Raw genomic sequence first — 13,630 nt, forward strand, 5'->3', positions numbered from 1 at the left:
AGTATAGCAGGGATTGTGGGGCTGGCGCGGGATCAGGCAGTGTTTCGTTCTGCTGTGCATGGGGTCGCTATGAGTTGGAAACGACTCGACGGCACTTAACAACAACAACAACAATATATATATCTACCCTGCACAGAGTTATATAGGCCTGTCACAGTTCTATGTCCATAACACGCAGTTCAAACCTACCCCAAGGCACCTCTGAAGACAGTCCTGGTGCTCTGCTTCTCAAAGGTCACAGCTTTAAAAATCCTATTGGAGCAATTGGAGTCTGTACACATGGCGTTACGACGAGTCAGAGTCAACTTGACAGCAACTAAAACCACCAACATCATGGCCCCATATACATAACAGGTCCTCAATAAATGTTTGTTAAATAAATGAATCTGGTAAAATGGAATTGATCATTTTCCCCTCTCTAGCTGGGTAATCAGGAGCTCTGGTGGCATAATGCCAAAGGCATTTGACTGCTAACCAGAAGGGTGGCAGTTCAAACCCACCAGCCACTCCTGGGAAGGAAGATCGAACAATCTACTTCGTATAGATACACCACCTTGAAAACCCAAGAAGGGGTTGCTATAAGTCAGATCTGACTCAACAACGCTGAGTTTGGTTTGTGTTTTTTTTTTTCCCCCCCAGCTGGGTAATCAGAGGCTGATGGTTGAGAATCATGAGATGAACATAAAAAGCCTAAGAGATTAATTAATGATTTTCACCCACAGTCAAGCCGACAGAAGAGAGATCTTGGTTATGTAATGGTGGAAAGGAAATAGAATAGCCAAGACACTTACCAGCAAGGTGTCCAGAGCATCAATCAGAGTCAGAGAAAAACTGTAAAAGGACAGAAATCACAGCTGCTTACTAAGAAAATCAAACACCAGACAGTAAGGCTCTGCCCCAGAACAGACCTCCCAGAAACCAGTAAGTGAGGCACAGTGACACCTCTGCCCGTCCCATTTCCCGTCACAACAGAGAAGTCACAATGAAAATGCCAAGAACCTCCAACCGACCCACTTAACGTATTTGGGAGGATGGGCTAACGTAGTGCAATTATAATTAAATACATTGCCTATAGAGTCTGGCAGGAACTCTGGTAGCATAGTGCCTAAGGCACTTGACTGCGAACCAGAAGGCTGGGTTCCATCAGCCACCCCTCAGAAGGAAGGTTGGGCAATCTACTTTCACAGTGATACTGCCTCAGAAACCTAAGGAGGGGTCGCTATGAGTCGGGTCCGACGCGACAGCTTATAACAACAGAGGCTGGCATTGCTCTCTGCCATGGGGAGGCAGTGTAAGATTATAGCTAAGAGCACAGGCTTTTCAGTAAATTCCGTATCTAAGATTATCCCATAGTGCAGAGTTGTATGTTTGAGGAGACTCATAACAGAATTGTTTAGACCAGCAACATGCTAGAAATAACCCAATGTCCACCAGTTAAAGTGTGATCAACTGAACTGTAGTACATTCATAGTGCAAAACTATGAAGTTGCCAAAAAGATTGCTATCAAGAGGTCTATGTGTTGATGAAAACATATCCAAATTACAGTATGTTGCTAAGAGAAAAGAAAAAAAACAAGGTACAGAACAGGTAGTGGTGGAGTATGTTTCTACCTGCATTTTTAAGATCAGCATTTGTTAGGGTCAGTGGTAAGGAGAGATTAACTACAAAAAAAAAAAAAAAAAAAAACCTTCACTGCCATCAAGTCGGTTCCAACTCATAGAGACCTCTCCTTAGGTTTCCTAGGCGGTATCTCTATGCAAGTAGATGGATCACCCAACCTTCCTTCTGAGGAGTGGACAGTGGGTTTGAACTGCCAGCCTTCTGGTTACCAGTCAAATGTCTTAGGTACTATGCCACCAGAGCTCAACTTTTTCAGGTGATAGAAATGTTCTATATCTTGACTGTGATGGTAGTTACAGTGCACTTAAAATGAGTGAATTTTATTATATGTAAATTACACCTTCAATAACTTAACTTTTAAAAGATACATATGGTAGAAGCAGAGAATATTTCTGGAAGGAGACATAAAAAGGTTAACAGTGGTTGGCGTTCTAGAGTATGGGAGATATTTACTTTATTGTATATGATTTTATGGGAGCACTGGTAGTGTAGTGCCTAAGGCACTTCACTGCTAACCAGAAGGCTGGGGGTTCAAACTCACCAGCCACTCCTAGGAAGAAAGGTTGGGCAATCTACTTCCATAGTGATACCACCTCAGAAACCCAAAGAGGAGTCGCTATGAGTAGGGTCCAACTCGATGGCACCTAACAATAACATATTATTTTATACTGTTTGCATTTGTCATTTATTTATATTACCTCTTTTGAACCAAAAAACAAAAATAAGCACAAATATTCTTGGGTTTACTTAGCTTCTCTAGTCTTTGGTATACTAATTTATAAAACAGGGATAATGACATTTAACTCCTGTTGTTGTTTTATGCCGTGGAGCCAGACCCGACTCCTAGCGACACCTCCTTGGGTTTCTGAGGTGGTATCACTATGGAAGTAGACTGCCCAACCTTCCTTTCGAGGAGTGACTGGTGGGTTTGAACTGCCAGCCTTCTGGTTAGCAGTCAAGTGCCTTAGGCACTATGCTACCAGAGCTCCTATTTAACTCCTGTTGTTGTTGTTATGTGCCATCGAGTTGGACCCGACTCATAGAAACCCCTCCTTGGGTTTCCAAGGCAGTATCACTACTGAAGTAGACTGCCCCATCTTCTTCTGAGGAGTGACTGGTGGGTTTGAACCGCCAGCCTTCTGGTTAGCAGTCAAGTGCCTTAGGCACTATGCTACCAGAGCTCCTATTTAACTCCTAGGGGGTGTTAAAAGAATAAAGTGTGATAACCCAAGTCAAATGCTCAGTACAATGTTTAGTCCATGCCAGCTGCAGCTAATGTAATGATTCTTCATTCACTTAGCAAGAAACAAGACAGACAACCACTCAGAGGGGGATCTATGTGGGAGATCCTGGATAGAGGAGGAGAACAATGTGGAGCAAAACTCAAAATCATATCAAAAAAAGGGGGGGCAGTTTTGCTGGACTGATAGAGCCTGGTGGAACCCCTGAGACTATGGCCCCTAGCTGCTCTTTAGGTCTGGAACTGAACCCACTCCTGTGGCTTCCAGCCAAACAAAAGACAAGTGTATGAGCTGAACATTTACATTAGGTAGATACAGTCCTTGGAGAGATCAATCATGGGAGAATAGAAGGGCTGTGTATGCACAGGGAGACAGCTCTGAGGGCAGGAGTGCATGAGAGGGAAGGACACAGGGAAGAGGTAACTATGAGAAGGAAGTGGGAGGGGAGCTGTTGCACTGTGGGAAATTATAGTCAATAGCATGAGACAAAGTGTATGTGAACTGCTATATGGAGGATATATTTGCTCTGTAAATTTTCACCCAAATCACAATAATTAAAAAAAAAAAAAAAAGTAAGAGAGAGAACTCCAGCTCACACAGACTTTTATTTTAGCGGAAGTGAGAAAGATAAACCATGAGTTAAGTGAAAAGACAGTATCAGAGAGTAGTGTTACAAAGAAAATAAAGCAAGTGACTTGTGAAAGTAACTTGTAGGGGTGGCTGGTTGAGGAGCTGGTGCTTATTAGGACATGACACTTTGAAAGGAAATACAATGGGCAGTGATGTGAGGATAACAGGGAGCGTGTTCCAGTTTCGAAGGAGCTCTAGTGGTGCAGTGGTTAAGTCATTCAACTGCTAACCAAAAGCAGATGGTTTGAACCCACCAGCTGCTCCATGGGAGAAAGATGAGGCAGTCTGCTTCTGTGAAGATTTACAGTCTTCGCAACCCCATAGGGTCACTGTGAATTGGAATTGAGTGGATGGCAGTGTGTTTGGGGTGCTTAGTTACAAGGAACAACAATAACAAAGGCCCTTAGGTTGTGATGTTTAGGACAGTCACATTCTGTCCTGGGCCAAAGTTTGACCACCTATAAAATGAAGGGGTTGAGTTTTCTTACTTCTTGCTGTCCTTCCACGACAACCTATATATGACTCCAGAAATCTACCCAAATCCTCACAGCTGGTGCCTGTTACTGCCGGGGATGGAGCTGAGGGGTCCAGCCTGCCAGGTTAACCCAGGGCTTTTATTCGCTAAGGCAAACTCTTCAGGAGGATAGGTGGCTTCTGGTGGTGCTGGCCTGAACTGGGGGAAGCATGACCTCCCCCACCCCACCCCCCTGCCGGAAGATTTTCAGGAACCGTGAAGACCACAAAGCTTACCCGCTCTAGCCGACCCGCCAGCCTGGGACTGGACTGCCAGACCCCGGCCGTCCCCTTGCCCCTCCGTTCGCACTACCTGCCCCAAGTGTCGTGCCCGTCGCAGGTGAGAGGTCGTAGCTCATCGTAGGGAAAGGCGTTCTCTAGGTAGCTGTCGTAGGCGTGGTAGAACATGGCCTTGACTCGCTCCCTGGTGCAAGGGATGAGAAATGAGTGATGGGGCCAGAAGAAGGAACCAGATGGGAGAAAGGGTCAAGAAATAGAGCGAAAGGTGGGAATCACCACCTGCTTTCTGCCGGGAGCCCGCGGCGGGGTCCGAGCAGGTCAGAGAGGGGGTCCTGGGATGGAGGGAAAAGGCAGAGACCGGGTTTGGGCTTCCCACTCCCCCCACCACCTACAAAGGGGCGGGGAGCCCAGTCCCTTTCACCTGTAGTGGGCAGGGTCCGGCGCGGTACCATCAGGGCCCGGCGCACCATGGTGCAGGGGTAGCAGCGTGCATAGGAGACCGACCGGGATGAGCAGCCGGAAAGGCATAGAGCTTGTGTAGGCTCAGCGCTGCCGCCGCCGCAGCAACCACGGCCACCAGCTCATCCTGGGAGCCACTGCTGCGGCTTCCGGGGCTCCGCACCACTGCGCCTGCGCGCGGAGCAACTAGTCTCTCACTTCCGGACTACAAGCCCCAGGATGCAACGGACTGGCAGAACCAGGACAAAGAGCATCCTGGGAAATACTGTTTCCCAAGCTGAGGTCAACGTGTCTTAAAGACAATGGCTATTATTGTTACTATAATTAATTAAAAGGCGCTCTGGAGGTATGGAGATTAAAACATTCAGCTGCTAACCAAAAAGTGGGAGGTTAGCCCCTCCGAGGAAGAAAGATGAGGCAGTCTGCTTCGGTAAAGATTTACAGCCTTGGAAACCCTATGGGACAGTTTTACTCGGTCCAAAAGGGTCACTATGAGTCGGAATCAACATGATGGCTGTGGGTTTTAGTGGATTAATTAATGTTTCAATTTAATAACAGTTATCATTTACTGAGCGCTTAATTGTGTTCTAAGACTTATGGAGCACTTTAAAAACATTATCTCTTTTTTTTTTCCAACCACCTTACTAACCATGAGGGCAGAGTCAAGAAGTAGTTTGATAGTTATTTGTTGAATGGATGAATGTAGATAAAAAGCTTAGGACTCTTACTTCCCGGTCTTATCTTCTCATTCTGTATTTATGATATGGGATGCTGGAAGGTTGTAGAACTTCAGGGAAACGTCAAACTGGAACACTAATTGTGAAAACTCGGTAAACTGCCTAATCACTGACCTTCGATTTCCTGATTTGAAATGTAGAAATTAACAATGCTTTATAAAGGATTGCTGTGAAGATTAAGTGTATTGGTGGAGTTGAAAATTCTTGGTACAGTGACTGGCACGTATGAAATGCTTAACAAATACTAATTTTCTTTCCTGGCCCCCTACTCTTTGAATGACTCCACGAACTTTATGAAATTCAACACACATCAACTGTTGAAATTTTCACCCGGAAAACAACGATGAAGCAGAATAAAACTGTAGGACAACACTCAAATTGTAATGGACTATTTTGTCAACTGAATAATGATGCTAACAAAATCATTCACATGCATTAATAATAGCATTTATCTAGCACTTATGTATCAGGTACTCTTCTTAGAATTTTACATGTGTCAACACTATTAATCCTTACCACAACCCTCTGAGGCAGTGTTACTTTATCATCACTTCACAAATAAGAAAAAAAAAAAAAAAACTTGAAGCACAGATTTAAAAACTGGGGGGAAAAAAAAGTTTTTAGGATTGAATTGTGTCCTCCCACAAATTGTGCTTAAGTTCTAATCCCTTACTTATAAACAGGAATCTGTTTGGAAAGAGGGGCTTTCTTTTGTTATGTTAATGAGATCATACCTAAGTAGGATGGGTCCTAAACCTAATCAATTTTGAAACAGATGCCAAGAACACTAAGGAATGCCAAAGATTGACATCACCAGAAACTAGGAGAGCCTCACAGAAGGAATCAACACAGTAGAGACCCTGGTTTGGACTTTCAGCCTCCACAACTGTGAGAAAATAAATTTCTTTCCTTTAAAGCCCTTCACTCGTGTTATTTCTATCACAGCAGCACTAGGTAACCACAAGAGGTTCAGTAACTTAATCATCATATCTAATAAGGGGTAGAGCCAAAATTTGGTTCCAGGCAGTCTACACTCTACTGCATTAATGAAATTAGATAGAGGATAAATGTATGAAGAACCAATAAGGGATTAAAGAGTAGTGATCGAGCATGGTGATCCTCTACCTTTAACTTCATGTGATCCTAGGGTCAGTATTCTTCTCTTTTGGGAAAGTCAGATAAAGGAAGTTCAGCTCCCTGAAGCTGGAAGCCAAGGCAATTTAGGTTCCCTTTGTTCAGTACTGCATTTAGCAAGGACATCTGGGATTCCCTTTGCATCTAGAAGTTATGTGGTTCAAGTGTATTCTCCCAATTCCCAGAGCAGAAGTTACAAACTACATATTTTGAGACTGCAAAGAAATAACTAGGTTAATCCTGGGAAATTTCCCATCTGTTGCTTTGTAGAAATACTTGAATCTCCTCTGTCCCTAGCATGTTCAAATATTTAGATGAACGACTCCCTGGTCAGAGCTCAAAACCACATTTTATAATGCTCATGTTTCAAGTGGGAGCTCCGATAATGTAGTGCCTAAATCACTTGACTGCTAACCAGAAGGTTGGTGGTTCAAAGCCACTCCTCAGAAGGAAGGGTTGGGTAATCTACTTCTGCAGTGATAGTGCCTCGAAAACCCAAGAAGGGTCGCTATGAGTCAGAGATGACTTGACGGCACATAACAACAACAACATGTTTCAAGTGAACTCAGACCTATGGCTAAATCTGCTTAGAGAAACCATAGGCATTCTGGTTATATTTAGGCAAAAGTACAGAATTAGGAAGTGATCACAGATGGTCTCTGCGCAGGTTCCCCAGTGCTACTATTACGCACATACCACAAATGGATGGCTTTAACAAACAAGGATTTATTCTCGTATGGTTGAGGAGGGTGGAAGTCTGAGTTCAAAGGGCTGGCTCTAGGGGCTGAGTGAGGCCCCTCAACCTTGGGCTTCAGCTCTGCCTCCTGTTCCAGGCCCACTAGAGCTAGACATTTTTTCTGACTCACACAGCTGCTGGCTGTTGAGGCTGACAAACCCAAGATCAACAAGTAAAATGGCACAGTCCCAAGAACAGCAGACAACATGGCAAGCCACTGAGATGAAGACTTGGCCAAACGCAGGATCCAGGTGTACCAAAAAACGAGAGACCTTCCTCAAAGCTTCCCCATAAATACCAGAAGCAGGTCACACCTTGAAGGCAGCTACTTAGCTGCTCATAGCAGATTCTACCACGGAGCTGATTACCAATCTAATGGGGAATAACTACATCCAGCTGCCCAGGCACTCAAAACCATGGCCTAGACAAGTTGACACATAACCTTAATTACCACAGACTCACAGCCTGTGTCCTATGCCACATTACAGTCTTTGAGATCTCAAACCAAACCCCATGTGTAATTCAAAATAAAAATAATAATCCTACATTATAAAAAAGGGAGCTCTGGTAGCATAGTGGCTAAGGCACTTGACTGCTAACCAGAAGGCAGGCGGTTCAAACCCACCAGCCACTCCTCGGAAGGAAGGTTGGGCAATCCTACTTCCGTAGTGATACTGCCTCGGAAACCCAAGGAGGGGTCGCTATGAGTCGGGGCCGACTCAATGGCAAACAACAACAACAACAACACATTATAAAATGAGAGTATTCCAACAAAATTCTAACTTTTCCCATGATACTGTCTTCATTGCCTTTTTTAAAATACCCAACTGGGGGAGAAGGTTCTTGTTCTGCTCTTGACCAAAGGAGGTACTTTCTTTTCCTATTTGATGATATTGAACCTAGCCCTACCCCACCCCAGACTGAGGAAAAAAGAGGAGAAGGTTTCTCTCCTCAGCCCTACCTTTGACACAGCCCCCAATCTCTATTTCTAGCAAACTGTAGTGAGTCCAGAGGAAAGAAACTGTAGGGAAGGAAAAAAAAGTCTGTCGAAACGAAAATCCTTTTAGCAAACATTTATTGAGAGCTTATAATAACAGTATGTATCGAATTCTGTTTTCCCGTTAATGTTAAGAAAATTATTCAAAACTTGTTACTAAGATAAAAAGATGACGTGTGACCTTTTGATGTCCTGATAAGCGTTGACTAACAAATCTGCTTAAGAGTCACCTGTCTCTGAGGGGAAGTGTAACTTTATTTACACAACTCATTACAGCCAAGACATTCTAGAATTCTGTAAAATGATAAGGTGTGACAATTTCCTTTTCTGGTCCAGAAGATAACCCCAAAGGTTATGGTCTTATTAACCTGAAAGATACTAACCCATTTGGTAGATAATTTCGTAAGATATATAAACATGTCTTCTTTCAAAATTCCTTTTTCTTTTCATGGACAAAATCCCAGTTTTTGTATTCTGTTTTGAACTGGTTTTGTCATTTTGCCAGTCCCTTCATTAATGAGTTAAATAAAACTTTGACGTAAACAAGAACTGTGTTTTTAACATGAGAATTATGCTTGGCGTCAGGTGTCCAACCGGGTTAAGCAATTTACCTATGGTATCCTTTGTGAGAGTTTCTAACCTACCCCATTTCCCATATGAGAAAGCTGAGGCACAAAAGAATTAGATATTTTTCTCAGGATCAGTTAAGTGCCAGGCCCTTTGCACAATTCTCTCTCCTCCCTTGTTCATTCGCCCAACAAACATCTATTGAGCACTTGCTATGTGCTAGGTACTTTGCTAGCCAATCCTCGGAAGGAAGATTGGGCAATATACTTCCATAGAGGTACTGCTTCAGAAACCCAAGATGGGGTCACTATGAGTCGGAAACGACTCCATGGCAGTGAGTTGAGGTACTTCGCTAGGCTGCTAATACAGAAATGTTAAAATACAATCCCTGCCCTCTTGGAGCGTTTGGTGGTGGAGACAGAAGCATAAAAAGGCAATTACCATGGAGGAAAGTAAGGGCTGTGAAGGGGGAGGTCAGAAGAGGAGACTTCTAGTAGACCAGAGAGAAAAGAGAGGGATCTCCCTGGTTTGACTGTCTACCTTCTAAAGAGGGATCTTGTCTGCTTCAGGGCCTGGCATGGAGTAAGTGCTCAATAAATGCTGCTTCACCAAAGAATGATGCAGCACATGAAGCGCCTTAGAGAAAATAAAGGAAGGAAAGAAGCTGGCTCCCAAACTTGTGGGCATGAAGTCAGAGGAGGCTTCCTGGAGTAGGTGACACCTGAGTATTCTAACAGGACTTAACTAGGCCAAGGAAATGGGTAGGAATAACTTCAAGATACAGTCTGAATTCCTTATTGTATCACTGCTTCCTCCCCACCACTCATTTTGTTTCCACCCTACTTAACAACTACCAGTTTCTCAAATATGTTCTTTCTCTTCTCATGTTATATTCTTTTTCTACCTTCTCTATCTAAAATAACCTTTTCCCCTACTTTCTACTTCCTTCCCTTGTCCTCCGGACCCAGCTTAGGCATCATCTTTTCTGAGAAGCCTTCTCTGACTCTGAGTTAGAGGCTAAGTTAAGAGACCTCTCAGGCAAGACCAGAGAGCCATAACAGAAAAGTTTAATAAATGAAGATATATACCACGCCATGGATTGAATGATTCAACCTTGTGAAGAAGTTGACTCTCCCCAAAGTGATTTACATACCAAATGCAATACCACTCCAAATCCAACAATCTGATAAAATGACTCTAAAATTCATATATGGAAGTTCAATATTCAAAAATAGCTAAGACACTCTTGAAGAAGAGTCAAGTGACTACAAGATATGAAGTCATATTACAAAACTATACTAACTGAGGTAAAGTGGTATGGTGTATAAAGACAAATAGGCCATTAAAAAAAAAAAAACAGAATAGACACTGACTATAAGTCAGAGATGTCACTGCAGATCAGTTAAGGGTAGACTTTTAGTAAGTGGTAGGGAGACAACCTTGTATCCATATGGGCAAAAAGACTAATCTTGACTTTTACCTCATCATATCATGGTAAAAGGAAAAACTACAAAGCCGTAAAGCTTGAGGTAGATAAATAAGAAAGTATCTTCATGATCTTAGCTAAAGTAGAGAAGGATTTTCTTAAACAAGGCATAAAAAAATATTAAGTGTAAATAAAAAGACTGATTTGACTCCCTTAAAATTAGGAACCACTGTGTATCTAAAGGGAGCTCTGGTGGCATAGTGCCTAAGGCATTTGACTGCTAACCAGAAGGTTGGTGGTTCAAACCCACAAGCCACTCCTCGGAAGGAAGACATAGAGATACTGCCTCAGAAACCCAAGGAGGAGGTCACTATGAGTCGGATCCGACTCCACGGCAGTGAGTTTGGTTTTGGTTTTGGTTTTGATGTATATAAAAGGAGCTCTGGTGGTTTAGTGCCTAAGGCACTTGACTGCTAACCAGAAGACTGGCCCGTCAAACGCACCAGCCACTCCTCAGAAGGAACACATAGAGACAGCACCTCGGAAATCCAAGGAGGGGTTGCTGTGAGTCAGAATCCACTCAATGGCAGTAAGTTTGTTTGTTTTTGGTATATCTAAAAGGAGCTCTGGTGGTGCAGTGGTTAAAGCCTTGGGTGGCTAACCAAAAAAATCGTCGGCAGTTCATGAGCTTACCAGCTGCTCCGTGGTAGAAAGATGAGGCAGTCTGCTTCTGTAAAGATTTAAAGTCTTGGAAACCATATGGGGCAGTTGAACTCTGTCCTGTAGAGTTGCTAGGAGCCAGAATTGACTTGATGGCAGTGAGGTTTTGTTTTTTGTTTTTTGTTTTTTTTTTTGGTATATCTAAAGATAACTTTGTATTCTGTGTTCAGGAAACCAGGAGGAGCAGGTTTGGCTGGCAATAGAAAACATGGAAATATAAGGCTGGAGAGATAGGCAGGAGCCAAGTCCAGAAAACCAGGCTCCCACCACTTGCAGGGGAGCAAAGAATGGGAACTATCCTGCCTTTAGGGAGCTTCTTTCCATGTTCCCATTGGAAGTGTCTACAAGGAAAAGTCCTGATTAAGACTCCTAACTATTCTGTGCTCCCCTTCAGGAAATCATACTTAATGTCTGCCTTCATCCCTCCTGCTGCAGGGTCAATTCTGTTTGCTGCAACCTGCTTTCTTGCGGCTCCCACCTACTGAATTTGTACTATGTGCTGGGCTCTTTGTATGAATCATCTTATATATCCTTATAGAATGGTCTCAAAAAAAAAAAAACAAAAAAAACCTTGCTGTCATCCAGTCGATTCCAACTCATAGCAGCCCCCACTGGGTTTCCAAGGCTGTAAATCTTTGTGGAAGCAGACTGCCTCACCTTTCTTCCATGGAACCACTGGTGGGTTTGAAACACTAACCTTTTGGTTAGCAGCCCAAGTGCCTTAACCACTACACCCTCCGAGGTCCTTATAGAATGGTCTAGTAGTTAAGAAAGACTGTTTTGGGGTCCAACTCACCTGGCTTTGAATTCTAGCTCTGTCTTTTACTAGCTGGGTATCTTCAAGAAGATCGGGTTCACTGCTCTGTGCCCTCATCTGTAAAACAGGAATAGTGACAGTTTTGTCATACTTGTCAGAGGGCAAGAGTGAGAATGAAATGCATGCACTCTGCTTACCTAGCTCAGAGTTAGCTCACAATAACACGTTATTGTTATTATTGCACCTCCTAAAGAGGAAGGGGTCTCTGGAGGGAGCACACTACTTTGTTATTGGAGTTGGGCTGGGCTGCTTAAACTGCCTGTCTTCATTAGCTAACAAGGGAGTGGGGTAGCTGGTCCTTTGAAGTGCAGTTGGGCCACTGCCAGTCCCTGACTCAGCCTGGCTCCTGCAGGCCTGGCAGCCTGTCCTCACTCACAGAGGCTGCACTAGCACTGGCCCCTGCTCAGCTTCCCGTTGCCCTTATCTTCCCCCTGCATGTGCTCTCTAGAGTGGGAAATGCTGCCACTTGTTTCCTTCACTTCCCTTAGCTCAATAGAGACCTCATTCTTCAGGCCTCCGTCAAATCTCAGCTGCTGGCTCGATGCCCACTATAATTTTCTGTCCCTCGGTCACCCAGGCCAGATGCAGCTTAGGCTCTGGTTCCAGCTGCAGCATTTTTCTCCTCTTTCCAACCTGCAACCCTGGGAAAGGGAGGCATTCATGCTGACCCCACTCACCAGCTTACCTACTACACCCAGTACTCCACTCTCCCTGTACTCAGCCCCATATCCCCAATTCTCTTTGAATTCAATTTCTTGCTCTGCACTTCTAAGCTGTGTGACCTTGGGCAAGTTACCTTTCTGGGCTTTAATTTGCTCATCTGTAAGAGAGATAATTTGTAACCTGGTGTTGTCTGCTCCAGAGACAGTGATAAAACAGGTATCCCCTGCTGTTTGAAAGTTCACTTTACACCACTTCACTTTTATGAAAGACCTACCTGTTTTTGCTAACTGAAAGAATTAGGAGGAGGATTTTCACTTTTATGGAAAAAAGGTGAAAAGCAAAACTAGTGTTTATCATTTGTTTTGCAGCAAGTCACGAAAGAAGCAGTGTATATCCGAGCAGTGAGAGCTGCATTGCCAAGCTCCTCTGGGTGCTACACTCAGCATCTCAGCAACATGCCTCCATAGCTTTGAACTATGAATCTGTGAACACTATATGTTAGTGTTATTGTAAGTGTTATGTGTTATTTGTTGGTAGGTTATTTCTTGGGTGTGTGTGGTAGTTAAGGTTTTATGTCACCTTGGCTGGGCCTGCTTTTGAGTGGGCAGCTAGATGTAGTTATTCCCCATGATGAGATTGGCAATTAACTCCATGGTGGAATCTTCTGGAACAGCTGAGTAGCTGCCTTAGGGATGTGGTCTGCTTCCAGTACATAAGGAGAAGCTTTGAGCAATCTCTCTGCAGCTTTTTGGCACACTTGACTCTGCATGTAGCTGATTCATTCAGCAGACTGCCATGTTTCCTGTTGATCTTGGGACTGTTTCTGGACTTGAACTAGTGGCCTGCCATGTTTTTTGGTAATCTTGGGACTATGCCATTTTATTTGTTGACCTTGGGTTTCTCAGCCTCAGCAGCCAGCAGCTGCCTGAGTGAAGAGATGTCTCCAGCTGAAGCCCAAGGCACTTTGAGCTCAGATTTCTAGCCTCCTAACCTGTAACAGAATAAATTCCTGTTTGTTAATACTACCCATTTGTGGTATTTCTGTTAGAGTGGCACTAGAGGTAACCAAAACAGGAAAGGGAATGCTAAAAAATTTTTCCCATATAAATGAATGGTAATTGCATCTTCA

At 43.7% G+C, this 13,630-nt stretch overlaps 1 protein-coding gene across 1 annotated transcript in view; it reads right to left on the bottom strand.

The window, feature by feature from the left end:
• The window catches only part of LOC103191738 (ER degradation-enhancing alpha-mannosidase-like protein 2), a 39,546-nt gene extending 34,773 nt beyond the window's left edge, over nucleotides 1-4,773 (bottom strand). The window contains exons 1-3 of the mRNA XM_007934592.2: nucleotides 4,667-4,773; nucleotides 4,319-4,429; nucleotides 792-831 (exon numbers count right to left, since the gene is read on the bottom strand). Of these exons, the coding sequence (XP_007932783.1) occupies nucleotides 792-831; nucleotides 4,319-4,429; nucleotides 4,667-4,773 (258 nt within the window). The remainder of the gene's footprint in view (nucleotides 1-791; nucleotides 832-4,318; nucleotides 4,430-4,666) is intronic.
• Nucleotides 4,774-13,630: the final 8,857 nt, after the last annotated feature.

This window comes from Orycteropus afer, unplaced genomic scaffold, assembly GCF_000298275.1.
Source record: "Orycteropus afer afer isolate SDZICR_OR568_19922 unplaced genomic scaffold, OryAfe1.0 scaffold00020, whole genome shotgun sequence".
NCBI classification, from domain to species: Eukaryota; Metazoa; Chordata; class Mammalia; order Tubulidentata; family Orycteropodidae; genus Orycteropus; species Orycteropus afer.